The 16,098-nt window shown below is 46.0% G+C and overlaps 1 protein-coding gene across 5 annotated transcripts in view; it reads right to left on the reverse strand.

Annotated features, from left to right (window-relative positions):
* Positions 1 to 15,680, reverse strand: part of SDIR1 (RING/U-box superfamily protein) — a 39,824-nt gene extending 24,144 nt beyond the window's left edge. For 2 of the 5 annotated variants that reach the window (XM_087385835.1, XM_087385834.1), the window contains exons 1-2: positions 15,517 to 15,680; positions 14,997 to 15,179 (exon numbers count right to left, since the gene is read on the reverse strand). In XM_087385835.1, the coding sequence (XP_087241961.1) occupies positions 14,997 to 15,074 (78 nt within the window). In that variant the 5' untranslated portion in view covers positions 15,075 to 15,179; positions 15,517 to 15,680. The other 3 variants (XM_087385833.1, XM_087385831.1, XM_087385832.1) reach the window with 3 other exon arrangements.
* Between the last annotated feature and the right edge of the window lie 418 nt (positions 15,681 to 16,098).

Here is a 16,098-nt window from a genome sequence, read left to right on the forward strand (position 1 = left end):
TGGCAGTGAAATCAACATAGCATCAAAGATAGAATCTGTACCAAAATATTCAGGTTGCTGCCTCAAATATGGCTGAGGTGGTTGAGCCACATTTATGGACTGCACATTATTATTTTGAGGAGTAGAAGTACCCAAACCAAGGCCTTGTGCTGGCTGCTCATACTGTTGCACTAGCTGTACTTTTTGTACCTCTTTCTCAAGTGCTCTTTTGGGTGATTCCTCTCTCTTGGAAGTCACTTTCTGAGTCATTTTTTATAGCTGTCCCTCATGGGAAACTGATGCATGAGTGTGCGGTCCGCCATGAGAAGCTGATGCATGTGTGTACTCACTCTTTCCGTGCTTGTACTTTCTTGATTTCTTCTTCTTCTTGGCATTTGTTTGCACAATCTGAGCCAAATTTTAAGCCAGCTGAGTCAAAGCAGTCACTGCACTTGCAAGCTGTGCATTCAACATAGTAGCATCATCTGACTCACTGCTAGAACTAGTATCACCATTGAGCTCAGTTGTGGCTTCATGTGTGGCCTGCTCAAAAGGCATTTGTTGTGCTCCTGCAGCTGTACACTAGCTGGATCATTAAGGCTTTCGTGCCTTCTCCTTTGAGGAGTTGTGGAGCTCTCTTGCTCACCATGTTTATGGTTGTAATATTCAGCTGTCAAAAAGTGCAGCAAAGATATCCTTCCACCAAACTACCAAGGCCCACCTCTTGAGAAAGTGTGTGTGGTATCCAAGCAATGGAACCAATGAAACCGGCCTCTAATCACTCAGAGGGCAGTGAAACTAAACCTTTAAACACTTATTTACAGCTCACAAAGCATATATCACAACCATTAACCATTGCATGATCACCATTTGGCATTTACCCATTTGTTCACAAACAAAACCACTGAAAAAGGGATGGAGGCTAGAATGCCCCTGCTCAACAAACATAGACAAGTGCACCCGATGGGCCCTAAGCACCGTAGCGCCCCTTTCGGTATTTCTTTATATTTCACAATGAAATGATTACAAGTTGCATCTGGGAGACCTTCCCTGCAACTGAGCATGCAGCCCCAATTCACTAAGCCTTCGCAAGGCTTTCAAGCATAGAACACCATCACATAAGTGCACTACAACAGCCGACCAGCAAGAATTCCACTGAAAAATGTGAAAAGAAGCTCTTCTGTCGCGATGAAATGGGAGTTCTTGTGCTCAAAAGAAGTGTGCTTCAAAGAGGAATGCATTGAGAAGGTTTTGGAGAAGTTTCATCCCGGAAAGTCCTCCAAAACTGAGAAAAACCAGTCAACCAGTGCCTGGGACCACTCGAAATTGAACAAAATGATGTAGCTTTGCAAGAGGAGAGGCCCAAGAGGCGGTAGAAGCAAAAAGGTCCAGAAAAAGCCACTTTTGCAAATTCGACCAGCAAAAGAAGTGCTCAGCTCTGCCCGTTCTACCAAACGCACAGAGGGAAAAGTATATCACTACGAAGGGCAGGCAAAGGGGAAGCCATCGAGCCAAATGGAAGTCGAGGAATCCAAACGGGTGAGGAGTTATGAAGAAAAACGGAATTCAGCTGAAGGAGGCTGAAAAACCAGTCCAAACTCTCAACAAAGGGAGAAGATGAGAGAGAAAACCACACATATGAAGTTTGGAAGGCCCAGGAAGATCCAGGAATGGCAAAGGAGCATGTAGAAGGCACTAGAGCCACCTGGAACTCTAGGGGGGCCACTAAAGGTACATGCCCTCTAGGGGGGCCCATTAAAAATGCCACATCATCATTTCCCAACAACCAATCTTTTAATTCCTTGGAATGCCTTTGGGCCTAGGGATTAATTACGCTTATGTGCTAGGCTCCATGCCGCGTTTAATTACACATTATTAAGCCCATGCTTGGACTTTTAAAACCAAAGTTGTCACGGTCTTGTAGTACATTAAAGTACTTAGAATTTCACGCCCCCGTGACAAGAGGAGGTTGAGTGGAAGTAAAGGGGGCTGAGTGGAAGGATAGGGGGCTGAGTGGCTGAGTGGAAAGGGGTGGAGAAGGGAGTGGAAGGGGAGGGGGCTGAGTGGAGAAGGTTCAAGGGAGTAGAAGGAGAGGGGTTGAGTTGAAGGGAGTGGAAGGAGAGGGGGCTGAGTGGAAGGGAGTGGAAGGAGAGGGGGCTGAGTGGAAGGGAGTGGGAGTGGGAGTCGAGGGGCCTGAGTGGAAGGACTTAGGAGAGGGAGTAGAAGGGAGTGGGAGGGAGGGTAGAGAGTGGGAAAACCCCCCCGTCGGAGGCTATATATGCCCCTGCACAACCCTAAACTGGGAACGCCAAACCTTAGACGTTCCGGCCGTTCCCTAGCTGTTCCAGCTACGTTCCCTGGCATTCCCATAACTGGGAACGTTCCCGGGCGTTCCCGGTAGGCACTCCACCTGGAAACGACGTTCCCACGTTCTAGGAAGACGGAACGCTGTTCCTTGGTAACTATGTCCCGGACGCGATGGGGTGGAGGAGGGCTAGCTGATATGAGGGCAGTATGGGTTGACAGAGAAAGTCGACACGATACTATCGAGCAAGGGACGCAAAGACCGCATGACACGGAGAGGGGCCAGACCGCATGACACGGAGAGGGGCCAAAGTACGTCAAGCATATCTCAGCTCTCCTCAGAGGGGACCACCAAAGACAAGGCATCACTCTTGACATAGCTCAACGGATCCAGAGATCGAGGAACCACATCCCCTACCACAGCTCGACAGAGGTAGATCCAAGATATCCTTGCAGCCCACCAGAGAGCGACTACCGTGCCGGGTTTTGGCTTTTGAGTCTCAGCTTTCAGTTTGTATTTGAGTTTTGTTTGAGCTCTTTAGCTTAGTATAGCACTCAAAAAGGGCCATAGCGCGCCCTTTTCTTCAGCCCCTCAAGACTTGAATGAGTTATTTTTGCTTGATGTACTTTGTTCCATAGGCCCGCGAGGCCTCCCGAGGACGTTGATCTTGTTGGAGATATCATATCAAAAGAGTGTGGTGATGTGATGTGTTAGTGTGAAGTACTAGGTGATCTAGTACTAGTCTATGTGAGTGAGTCTTGTGTGAGTGCCACGTGTCATCATGGGACTTATCCCATATGGACTAGGTGCTAGTGTGTGAGTGAGTAGCCTATATAAGGCTTCTACTTCACTTGTCTTGTTACACTCGATGAATGAATGAAAGCCTTTGTCGTGTCTTCATTTGAGCATCATTTCCTCACACCCTAACTCTCTCTCTCTCTCTCTCTCTCTCTCTCTCTCTCCACCATGTTTCTAACATGGTATCAGAGCCACGTTGACATGACCTAGCCACACCTGCCCTGCTACGTCATCACCCTAACCCTAATTCTACTTCAGCCCTTCTTCCTGCACCCTACAGCCGCCTCAACCCTGCTCCATTGCGTCCTGTTTTTCCCTCCATTTTCTTGCTGCTTTCACCCAATTAGACCCCCTATTCATTTCCGCCTCTAGCTATCTCTCCCTTTCAGCTTATCTCGCCTCTATTCACCTCCTCCTTGCACCCGTTTGCATCAGCTTAGAGTCTTCACAGCCTGCCGCCTCCATCCGGAATTCCTAGGAGCTGTCCCAAGTGCTCTACGTTGTTTGGCAGCCTCCCTGCTTGCTGGTCAGCTCACTTCCCAAGGTGTTTCCTGCACGTCTGGTCATTCGAGGATCTTTAAAAAAAATTCATCGCCGAATCTAGTGATTTCTGAGCGGCTACTGCATAGCCACCTATAACAGAGCCATTTCGGAGCTGTTTCTTGGCCTCTAGTACATCCACACCTGCCGATTTTTTGAATCCAGCACTTTGGAGTGCCCTGGTGAGCTGCTTTGCAGATTTCGGACCTTCTGTTGTGCTTTGGAATACCTACACACCTGCAGCATTTCGAGCAGTTATCTCGACCACAAGGGCTCCTTTCGTGGTTCAGTTCTACATTTTGAAGCATATTCTTGCTGTGTTTTGATTAGGGTTGGTGTTTGGAGCACCGACAGCCGCCAAACTTTTGCATACATGGAGTCTAGTTTTGTGTTTTGGAGTCCTAGACTAGCCACCATACTTGCTGGTTCTTCATCTGGTGCTGCCACGTTCTTACCTCAGTTTGCCCACATGGAGCCTCATCCTCATGGTGAAGACCAATCAGCTTGGGATGACAAGAATGAGAAGGCACTTGCGCTTATTGGTTTGAGGTTGGCTAACAAACTACTTCATCATCTTGACCTCACTACTTCAGCCAAGGAGACACTGGACAAGCTCGAGAATATATACACCACATCTAATGGACCTAAGGAGCAAGCTTTATCTACTATATTACATGATCTATCCCTCTCTGAGGTGGTAGATGATCATCGGTGATGCTATGTGTTTGTGTTGAGTCACATAAAGGTTCTCAGCCTTGAGTTGGCCCTCTAAATTGAATGTATTTGGAGCCAATAAGAGGTACTCTGCCCTAGGTCGTCTCTTAAAAATGATTGTATTGTGTTTTACTTTGGTAGATGGTATTGACCACCCAGTTCAAAGAAAGGGGGAATGACAAGTGATGGTTTGCCCTTGCCGGTTGCAAGCTGACTGAGAAGTCACTATCACACGGGAGATGTTGGATAGTTGCACTTACTATTTGCAGTATTGCAATAGAGGGGGGATCGGTCTACTCTTTGCGTGTTGGGTCTCACACTCTTTGCTTTGAAGGGGGGTGTTGGAGATATCATAGCCAAAGAGTGTGGTGATGTGATGTATTAGTGTGAAGTACTAGGTCATCTAGTACTAGTCTATGTGAATGAGTCTTGTGTGAGTGCCACGTGTCATCATGAGACTTATCCCATATGCACTAGGTGCTAGTGTGTGAGTGAGTAGCCTATATAAGGCTTGTACTTCACTTGTCTTGTTACACTTGATGAATGAATGAAAGCCTTTGCCATGTCTTCATTTGAGCATCATTTCCTCACACCCTAACCCTCTCTCTCTCTCTCTCTCTCTCTCTCTCTGAGTCAGCTCCAGGAGGAGCTAGATGCTATGCAGGCAGCTTGGATTACCGAGAGAGGACTACCTCTTGGATTACCGAGAGAGGACTGCAGAGGCCACCCACGACACGGAGACCGCCCAGAGCACACTCAATTGAGGTTCGCCCTATCACAGCTTTTCTCACATGGGACCGCCCGAGATGAGGGGTCACTCTGAACATAGCTCAGCGGGTTTAGAGATCGAGGAGACCACGCCCCCCTCCAATGCCACAGTACGAGACAGCCAGAGAGACTCAGATTCGAGACATTTTCACCGCTCATAAACGAGCCACCACACTGCCCGATTTCGGTTTCTGAGTTTCCAGTCCAGTTCCAGTTCCAGGTCTCAGCCTGCTCCCGTTAGCAGATAGCACATGATATGATATGATATATATATTTATTTTTGTACTTGGTTTTGTTTGAACCAATGAGCTCTTTTTATTTCAGCAAAGGGTCTTAGCGCACCCTTTGGCTCAGCCCCTTGTGGCTTGTATGAGTTTTTCTCTTCGGTGTCACTTTGTCCCATAGGCCCGCGAGGCCTTCTGTGGGCATTAACATATCTTTTCTTTTTTCTTTTTCTCTCTCTCTCTCTCTGGATAGAGGAAAGCGAGCATGAGGACATGGAACAAGTCCTTACCCATGTCTTTCAAAAACTATACATATCTAGGTAACAAGGTGCATTTACGTTAGGGAAAAAAGTGCAGTCCCAGAGTATTAAACCAGAAGCACCATTGCAAAGGACATTCCATATGGGTAAATAAGGACCTCACACGAAGTCAATACATTCAAAGAGCTCGAAAAATTCAAGAGTGGAAAGAAAGAGGAGAAGAGTGCTTGTATGAAAGATGGAAAAGCCATCATCATAGAGAAGGGTAAAGAGTGGAGGAACAAAAATACGAACTCAAGACCCTCATGATCAAAGTATGGAATATGGGAGGATGGACTTTAGACAAGGCCATCGCACTGGAGAGAAAATATTAGAAACTGATATATTTTATAGTCCAAGAGACATAGAAACGTTAAGGAAATGAAGCTCCAATACTTCGATATGGAACACCAAGACATATATACGAGGAAGATGATTTGGGGGGGTTGCAAGTTACATCAACAAGAGATGGGAGTTCAGTTAATCCAAGTGCGGCCACTACGCTTTGGGAATCTTTGCATCTTGATTGCCTACTCGTTGGCTCGCTTGATACCTCCAAACCTGTTGGGAATTATACCTCCAATCTTTGCATCTTGATTGCCTACTGGTTGGTTCCCTTAATACCTCCAAACCTGCTGGGGATTATACCTCCTCATTTACCGTGGCAGAGTACTCAAACAGGGGGAAGGGACGATGTTCAATCTGCGCCCACAATAAGCGAGATTAGACACGCATAGTCGGCCAAGGTCGTCAAGGAGGACCCACACAAGCAATATATGTGGGTAGAAATAGTGGCAAAGAATAGAAACATCAAAGCGGTAGCATGCTACTTCGTATCCCCGCAATCACCCATAATGTAGTGGGAGATAGACTCACTCTCTCTCTCTCCTGCTCAACACTAGCTTCAAAATGCAAGATAATGCCCTCGATACACAAGGTGATGCTGTGGATGTGAGTGACAGAATTAGAGGGAGACAATATAGTGGGCCTCCAAAGAGGAATATGCCACGACCTGCGGATGCCCGTGACATCCCCTTCTGCTGAAACTCAAACCAACATATGAGAGTGGCCTCCCGTTGTGCTAATGGAGGTGAGTGGTTGATAAATCCTGATTCGCATACCTGGCTCATGAATCCGGAAATGGTTGCTAAGCGCATGAATCCTGATCTACAGGCAGGGACTTCCTGGCTTCGGTGCTAACTTCTGGTAAGATATGTGAGGTAAGTTAACGCTTCAGGATGATGCTCCATGTGGTTTTCCTCAGTGCATATAAGTGATAGGGATGGAGGAAAACTAGGTTTAGAAGAGGCAACATGGTCTTGTTGTAACCCTGTTGCCTGCTGCAGGACTCTTATCATGTTGTGATACTGTGTCTTGCTATCGCCGGTCTCGAGCCCCTAGAATGACTAATATCAAAGGTCGACGCAGAACACCCTAAGCCAATAGATGAACTTCGACCTATGGCCTAGGATTTTGACATCCAAGCCTTGGTGCTGATAATCTGGTCGGACTTCGAACTGGTGCCGCCATCGTGTTCCCAAGATGACGTCCGATGCATGAGTAGGTGCGACCTTGAGTGGCCAACCTTGTACCCACCCTGGGATCGTCAAAGTGGCTGAAGCTATGTGCATGTTGCTCTCTATATGCTGCCCAAAAAATGCACCATTCAAGACCATAGGTTCCGTTAGCGTAATAGGCAATTGAGCCTACTTAGCTGCTTGGGTGGAGATGATGACCTTAGATCTGCCAGAATCTGCCAGGATAAGGATATTCTTACCTCCAATCTGTCCATGGAACTAAAACATGGTGGGAAACTCATGAGGCTCTCCCTTCTATTGATCTTCAAGCTCCTTGATGACTATTGAGGCTGTCCCTGTAGTCTGCTGATCTTCAAGCTCCTCAATGACTATTGAGGTTTTTGAAGCTATTGCTGAACCACTTTACGCAGCTCCTACTGCTAGAAGCTTCTAGTAAAGAGGGCAATCTTCCTTAATATGGCCCGGCACATGACAATGGAAGCATCGGTTCTCCTTGGCATAGAGTGCTCATTTCGCTGCATCCAAGTACCCGCCATAGCCGTTGCTGTCCGTCATCTAGCTCTTCTTCTGCTGGCCATTCCCACCATCACCTAGAGAGGAGTCCTCGATCCTTGACCCTTGTGCATGAGCTCAAAGTTTTGAGCAAGCTCATTTCCACACTCATAACCCCGTGGCCTGAAACTTCTAACATACCACTGGATGTCTAAACGCAGCCCATGGAAAAATTTGCTTAGCTTCTTATTATCCTCCAACAACAAAATTGTATAAACACCTGATTGAATTTGTTGGCATAATGATTCACCGTCTCGGTGTCCCCCTAGGGTAGCTCATAGAATTGACGCTAGAGCCTTTCCAAGTACTCTAGTGACAAGAATCGTGATCTGAGGTCTTTCACGAACTCCATCCAACTGTAAAGACCTCTCATCTGCATCACAGTGGTCTTTCTGCCACTTGAGCCACAAGGTGACCAACTCGCCTGTAAGGTGCATGGATGCTAGGATGCACCGCTCATGGCCATCACACAAAAATAACTTTCAAACTGATTGAGCCACGATGTCAACACCAAAGGTTCTTGCTCACCATCATACGCGTGAAGTTGAGCTTTCCTAAAAAAGAAGGCTTGAATAGCGGTGGGGGCCTCTCCTTGTCCTCCCCGGATGGTCAGAGTACAACAAGGAGGAGTTGCGGTCCCGCTCTTCCTTCGCCTCCCAAGCGGCACGCTCTTTGCGCTCCCTGGCCTCCTAAGCCCCGTGGTCTCGGAGTTCCTTGGCTTTCCGAGCCTCCTTATCGCGTTCTTCTCCCACCTCCCGAGCTGGTCTATCACGCTTTCTGGCGGCCTGCTCACGATCGTCCCACATTTTGTGTTGCTGGGCCATGCAGTTGAGGAGACCCTCCGACTCTTTCTGCTACATTTGCATCACGGTCTGCATCATGGCCATCATGGAAGCATCTGCAGGCTTCTATGGTGGGGGTGGTGGCGGTGGTTGAGGCAGTGAACCCTCCCCCCTGTGTTGGACTGCTCACTGGCGCTCATGGTATCCTTACCGGATCTTGTCTGGACCATAAAACAGTAGAGCTGCCCCTAAACTGACACTCCCTATCTCAGGAAAAAAATTCTGAAGCTCTGATACAAATGTAGCGGGTGATAGACTCACTCACTCTCTCTCCTGCTCAACACTAACTGCAAACAACAAGATAATACACTCAATACACGAAGTGATGCTGTGGATGTGAGTAGGAGAATCAAAGGGAGAGAACATAGTGAGCCTCCAAAAAGGAATAGATACAACTGAATAATAAATGCCCAAAAGGCTGAATACAACCGCATGGGAGGCAGGAATCCTCACTACAAAACTGGGCAAGAACTAGACTAACTGGAGGAGGTGAATCCTCACTAGATCCCTGAAGGGGCTAAGGCTACCCTGCTGGTCTGCTGCGGGGAGGCCTAGCTGCTGCTGTACTGAAGGCTGAAGTGCCCAGGTGTGGGATGGAGAATAAGGGCCAAAGGGCTGCTTTATATAGACCCCCCTTGGGCCTGAAAATGGACCGACCACCAGCTTGCTGCCCACTGACCAAGCAGGGAGCTGGCCCACCTGTTCTCTGTCCTGACAGCCACATGTCGGTTGGCAACCACCACATGGCTGCTGATGTGGCACCACCTGTGGCTGATGTCACCTGCTAACCTGGCATCCTCGCTGGCTTGTCGCCTGCATTGAGGCTGGCTGCTGCTGCCTGCGTGGCATTCCACGTAGCAGCCAGCTGACATGGCCGCCTGCATGGGAGTCCACGTGGCCACATGCTGACTGGGCAGCCAACATGCCATGGGCTGAGGATGCCCATGGCAGATAACAAGCACAACAGTCACATCAGAGAATCCACTCATGCATTTGGGAGGATATATAGCCAGGTCTTCCAAATATCACACAACTATTTAGCAGGTGGCTTTAATGCAAGAACAGGCTCAAGGCAAGGTATGATCACTACAGAGGGGAGAGACCCTGTATGGATGGAAGAGTTGGATGAAGGCAATAAGGAAAGCAAATGGAGAAGGACATCAAGAGACACAGGAGAGGTCACCCAAATTGGGAGGCAGCTGCTGACCTTGTGTGGTTGTTTTGGGCTGCAAATATGTAATGGCACATCACTCTTAAAAGACACAGGGGAGTATACTTGCAATACCACACAGGGGTCAAACGTGATCGATTATGTGATAATAAGTCCAGACTCCAGAGGCGAGATATAATTTGGAATATTTCAAGATTGATGAGGAGACTTTGAAATCCTACCATAGAACAATGTCAATGGAACATAAGGGGACAAAGCATGACGCAGAAAAACAGGAAAGCACTAGGAGAGGAAAGCATCGTGTGTCATGACAAGAGAAAATGATTATTTAGTTAATTAATAGTCATTAGAACCTTATTATTGTTAGGCGCCAATTTGATGGTGCGGTTATATGTTTGTATTTATGATCGATCAAGTGGTGTAAATAGTACCACCAAAACTATGTAACATTGGCCAATGATTAGTAATAAAGATGTGCACACACATGTCTAGGTCCTAGGGGCAATAGGAAAGGGAAAGGGTGCATTAGAGTGCATTGAATGGTAGGTGCATGGGTCATAGGATAAGGAGAGGTGTAAATGGGAAGATGGAACTTGAGTGATCTCAAGGGACATTAATGAAAGGGTATCACCCTTTCATTGGGAATCTCACGTAGCATTCTCTCTACCACATTGCATTCATCCGTCATCTCTCTCCCACCTTGCATGTAGATCGAAAAAAAGAAACAAGTACTCTCACGAGGGCGCTCTTCCCCATTGGAGGGCCATTCGCATTCAAATTCTGCATGCATTGCACACATTGCATTTTCGAAAAGTGTGGATATTTCACATTTGGTATCAGAGTGGTGACAATCCACGAGCGGGACGAGAAGAGGGCGACAGTTGCGGACTACAGAAGTCGCAAGAGAAGTTGCAGAAGAGGATCACGACCGACCGATCTCCAAGGTTCTGAGACAAGGGATTTTTCTGAAAATTTCTGGTCTTGAACGGTGAACGGGGTGTCCTGCCCCCCGCCCCCCCACACCCATGTGAATGCACCCTTAAAATCCTTAAACCGTGAGGAAAAGGGATCCCCCGTTCTCCCCAACGGAAAGTCGGATCGGAATAAGATTTCTTGGGGGTGATCCACCCATCAAGTACCCCCTATAACGGTATCTAGAGCTCCAATCCGTCAAAACAAGTAGCCCAAACGGAGCGTACCAGTTTACAGCAGAAATACAAGAAGAAAAGCTTGAAAGAGAAGGGAAAGGAGGTCATTTTAAGTGTCTTCTCAACACAAACGAAGCGGGAGTCGGATAAGTACCACCAACTCTACAACACTTGACTTTTGCTGTAAAATAAACCTCTTTTTTTTGAAATTACAGCAAGACATTTTCTCTCTTATATTACTAAAAGGAAAAAATGGAAGGGAAAGGGACATATAACAATGAACTTATTCCTTTTCCTCCATTACCCCAAGAAGAGAGAGAAAGAACACCTTCACCCCCTCTTGAAGAGGATGGATTAGGTGAGAGTTATACACATCTTGAGTATGATAACCCACAAATAGATTTACAGCAGTCTCTCCTTCAAGAACCTCTTGATAGGGAGTTCTCCTTTCGTAATGAAAGAAGAAATGAGACCAGCCAAGAACAAGGTGATGAGGTCACGCCTTCAACTCAAAACCCAGTACACATGGATTATAATCCAAGTGCAAGAGGAAGAGAAGAGACTCCTGTTGATAAGCTGATTTTTCAGCTTAGCAATATGATTGAGCAGTCCATTATGACAAGATTAGGGACTAAGAGGACTTTAAACTTCAGGGATGAAGAGTTGAGTACCCCTTCCAAGAGGTCCAAATTCCAACCACGAGAGAGAATTGAGTTCCCCAAATATGATGGGGCAAGGGAGGCTGACAAAATCCTCAATTGGATTCGCCATTTTGAGCTATAATTTGCCCATCAAGACAAGACCAAGCAAGAGAAGCTTGCTCTTGCCACATTGCATCTGCAGAAGGATACTCTAATGTGGTGGTCCTTGTTACAAACAGGAAAAGAGCCTATTCATGAATGGGCTAAATTTGTGGAGCAACTGAAAACCACTTTCATGCCACCGAGGCATGAAGAGAACCTAACCTTCCGTTGGGAGAGGTTTAGGCAGTTCGATAATGAGAGTAATGCAGATTTTACAGCCAGATTTTGGAAACTCTCTCTAGAGTTACCCGAAAAGAGTGAGGAAGACAGGAGAAAGAAGTATTTAGCAGCTTTAAGCCCAAAAGTAAGGTACGAGGTTGAAATGTTTAACCCGACCACGCTTAAGGACCTCACTAAGCTGGCTGAAATAGCCAAGAGGAAATTGAATCCTCGTAAATCCTTCAATAAAGAGGATGGGTCATCATCTAAGACCAACAATATACCCACTTTTAGGAAACCAAACCGGTTTAAGAATAATAAAGGGAAGGGTAAAGCTCTTGTAAGGAATGTGAAGAGCCAATCATGTCCTAGATGGGTGCCATTTCCTTCTATGACTGACGAAGAGAAGAGGAAGTTGATTAAGGAAGGAAAATGTTTCGGGTGTTAGAAACATAAGCCAGGGCACGTATGGCATAAGTGTCCCGTTCACAATTTGCTAAAGGACTATACGAGAGGGATGGAAAAGAAAAGGTCAATCGTGATTTCTCTATCAATGCAGCACACAATGCCATAACAAAAGAGGATGTCGAGAGTGGGCTCAAAAGGCTACCAAACGGAAAGGCCCCAGACACTCAAGTTTGGTGGCTCAAATGCTGAAATCGGGTGGGGAAAAGACGAAGAGGATGCTTACCTTGATCATGAATAAGGCATTAAAGGAGTACGTTCCCCCATAATGGCAATTAAGCAAGATTGTGCCTATCGACAAGGGAGGGGACAGCAAGATGGCCAAAAAACTACAAGGCCATCATGGTGAGCAGCCTGATGGCCAAGTTATATGGAACCATTCTTGATTTAAAAAATCAGCAGATGGGCAGAGGCACAAGGGGTCAGGGCACCATCACAACTCAACAGTGGCTCATGTGGTCACCATAGAGCACCAACTGAGGAAGCAAAGAAAAGGAAAGGGGCTATCTATTGCTACTTTGCAGACTTCAAGAAAGCATTCGACACATTACCATGTACAAAATTCTGGGAGAGACTATAAAAGCTTCAAGTCCCTCTGGAACTCAGAGAAGCTACATACAGACTTTACGAGAGTCCTAGCTGTGTTGGCACAAGCACTTGTAAATGATTCTGGTTCCAAAGAGGTCAAGCCGGGATGCCACTCATCACCAACTCTCTCTGGTCTCTTCATTTATGAGCTGGAACATTGGCTGACAAAAAACAGCAAAGACGGAGTCCAGGTAGCTGGTTATGCATTATTATTGCTAATTTATGCAGATGATGTGGTTTCTTGCTAAAGAAAAGAGTGGTATGCAAGCACACTTGGAAATAAGCAGATAAATTTCATACTGGAAGGAGACACTTTGGAAACAGTCCCTGCATACAAATATCTAGGGCTGGATTTTACAGACAATTACAAATGGAATACATGTGTGGAACGGGGGATTTTGGGAGGTTTAAAAGCATTACTTCTTCCAAAATAAGTGCAGGAAGGCACATTTATGGAATTGAAAGATGAGAAAAATTGTATATACTGTGCTTGTGCAAACAATGGTTCTCTATGAATGCCCAGCCTGGGCACCTGGGCTCTCCAGAACATATTGGAAAATAATAGAAACAGTGAGAAGAGCTGGGACTAAAGGCACAAACACCATATCCCATCTTACTTTCTGAACAGGTATGATACCACTGGAGGGAGAGCACTATGCCAATATCTCGGATACTTCAACAAGATTAAGAAGATGGATGCACACCGAATACCACACAAAGCAATGGAGGCCACTACAACCGCAGGCTGGTACAGAGATGGAGAGGAATAGATGGAGCTATGGGGGATAAAGGCTAGAAAACTCAGGAGAATTAGTAACGCAGAAAATGCTACAGAAGATATGGCACGATCTAGGAACAAAAATGCAGTTTTACAAACAGAAAACCCGATGGACAGTTATACTTTGTAAGACTAGAATATATCCAATCGTACAAATTTAGATTTTTGTTAATCCGATGGATAGTTAATCAATGCAGAAATATCTTCAAGAGGACATTTCAATGTTTAAAAGGCATTTAATCTGCAAACTAAGGATCAGCTGACATGAGCCGAAGTGGAGAACGGCAGATGGATGCAACCCAGGATACCAAGAGAGGAAAGGTTATGCAAAATCTGCCCCGCATGGGAGATAACAGCACGTGCTCTTGAAGTGTCGAGCATATGCACACATCAGGGAGAATCATGGAAATGGTAGAAATAATCTGAAGAATCTATTGGAACAGCCAGCCCACAAGCTTGGAAGTTACCTGAAAGAAATCTTGGAACACCGCAGCAAAGTTTTCAGATTAGCACACAAAATAGCTCAGCAAATACTCTCATAGGAAGAGTAGTGAGATTTTCTTTCACTGGATTGTTTGACCACTATATTTTCCCATAGACCCTGTAAGGACTTAAAAGGACTTTAATACAATCATCTCTCTCTCTCTCTCCCTCTCTCTCTCTCTCTCTCTCTCTCTCTCTCAGTTACATACATATTTACCCGTCCCTGCCTCCATCCAAAGCCATATTTGTATATATATGTACACACACGCACATATATATTTTTATTTATTCATTTATTTACACACACACACACACGCAGAGGGGATGGAGGCAGGGGCAGGTAAATATATATGTAATTGTTATTAAGCCAATGAATGCAACCCACTATTTTAAAGGTAAGCAGTGATACAAACCGAACAGCATGCTATTGTAAAAGCAGATTACTCAAGAACACTTAATATCGAGTTGAACAATGTTAAGATGTCAAAAGAGACGAGCCCCTCCATTCTGAAGTTCTGATGAGAAGGATGTTGCAATGTGATTTCGCATTTCTGTACTAGTGTGAAGGGATCTACACACCAACATTCACTTGTGGAATCTGTACTAGTAAAGAGGCAGCCCATACACATCACTCATGCCAACACCTTGCATTGTTTCACTTCTTCAAAATTGCCTGGTGTTGAAGTAAAAACGGTTGGTATAGAAGCTTAGACCCTCTTTGCATGTGCGATGGGGTGTACGTTCAGCCCAAACAAACTTATCGCCTACGTAACTTAGAAAAACATTACCACTAATACAAGAATAAGAGAACCATGCAGGTTGTTAAAAAGGAAGGTCTGTACCACACTGCGACGTTCTGGAATGAAGTTGCCAAAGCCACTTTCCAAATCTCCCCGTGCTCCTCGAAAGACGAAGCTCATAATTCTACACCTAAGTCTAGAAGAAAGTGCGTCTTACTCGCGGACGACCTTATGATCCTTCCGTTATCGGAGCCTTCGTAGTCTAAAACACAGTAAGCAAGCCTTCTGCAAATTGCAAGAAACACGTTAGGTTATGCATGAAAGTTGAAGCCTTGAATTTGATCAATGAGTGCTTGATAACAGAGAAACGCAATGGGTTGACAGGGTCAGGGAGTCGGGTTGGGGTTTATCAAGTGCAACAAATTACAGGTGGTGGAAAAATATGCCGCAGCTAAGGTTGTGAAACGCTATAATCAGAGTGTTCTGGTCGCTCGCTTCGAACCATCTACACTCTCCCTGCTTTGTGCGTGCAGGATATCTATGGGGATGGGGCTTCAAAAATTGACCGGAAAGTTGTGCAAGCAAAAAATGCAAACCTAAAAGAGGAAGGAATGGGACTTACAAAATGCGCGAAAGGGAGGGGAAAAGAGGAGTGGGGAGGAAGGGAGGAAGAGCGGTGGGTAAGGAAAAGGATAGGAGAACAAGAAGGGTGCCTGAGCTGCGAAGCAAAAAAAAAGAAAAAAAAGGAAAGAGCAAGTCCTTGTAGAAGTCGCCTTCCTTCGAAACTAGAACGCCCCTCCCCCGAAGAGAGGGAAAGCTCTCCCTCTTAGAGAGAGATACCCTTCACACTAGGCCCCCAGTCATGGGTCGTCCAATGGGAATGGGGCCCTAAGGGGGCGCCCGAACTTGAATGAACAACAAACTTGTCCGCCTTCATGGTGTGCTCATATCAAAAGCATGATGGCCACAGTGTGCTCATATCAAAGGCATGATGGCCATGGTGTGCTCATATCAAAGGCATGATGGCCACGGTGTGCTCATATCATCCCATGTGACCATGGTGTGCATGATGGGGGGCTGAGGATCGTGTGACCTAACATTATCATATGCACTCCAAACCACATTTGTTACATGGAGTTTAATCCAATTCCCTCAATTTGACCAAGACACACACACAAAGCCATGTATTTCATAGAAAGTGTTC

Source organism: Dipteris shenzhenensis, chromosome 15, assembly GCF_047967505.1.
Source record: "Dipteris shenzhenensis isolate YYH24624 ecotype China chromosome 15, Dip_SZ_1.0, whole genome shotgun sequence".
NCBI lineage: Eukaryota > Viridiplantae > Streptophyta > Polypodiopsida > Gleicheniales > Dipteridaceae > Dipteris > Dipteris shenzhenensis.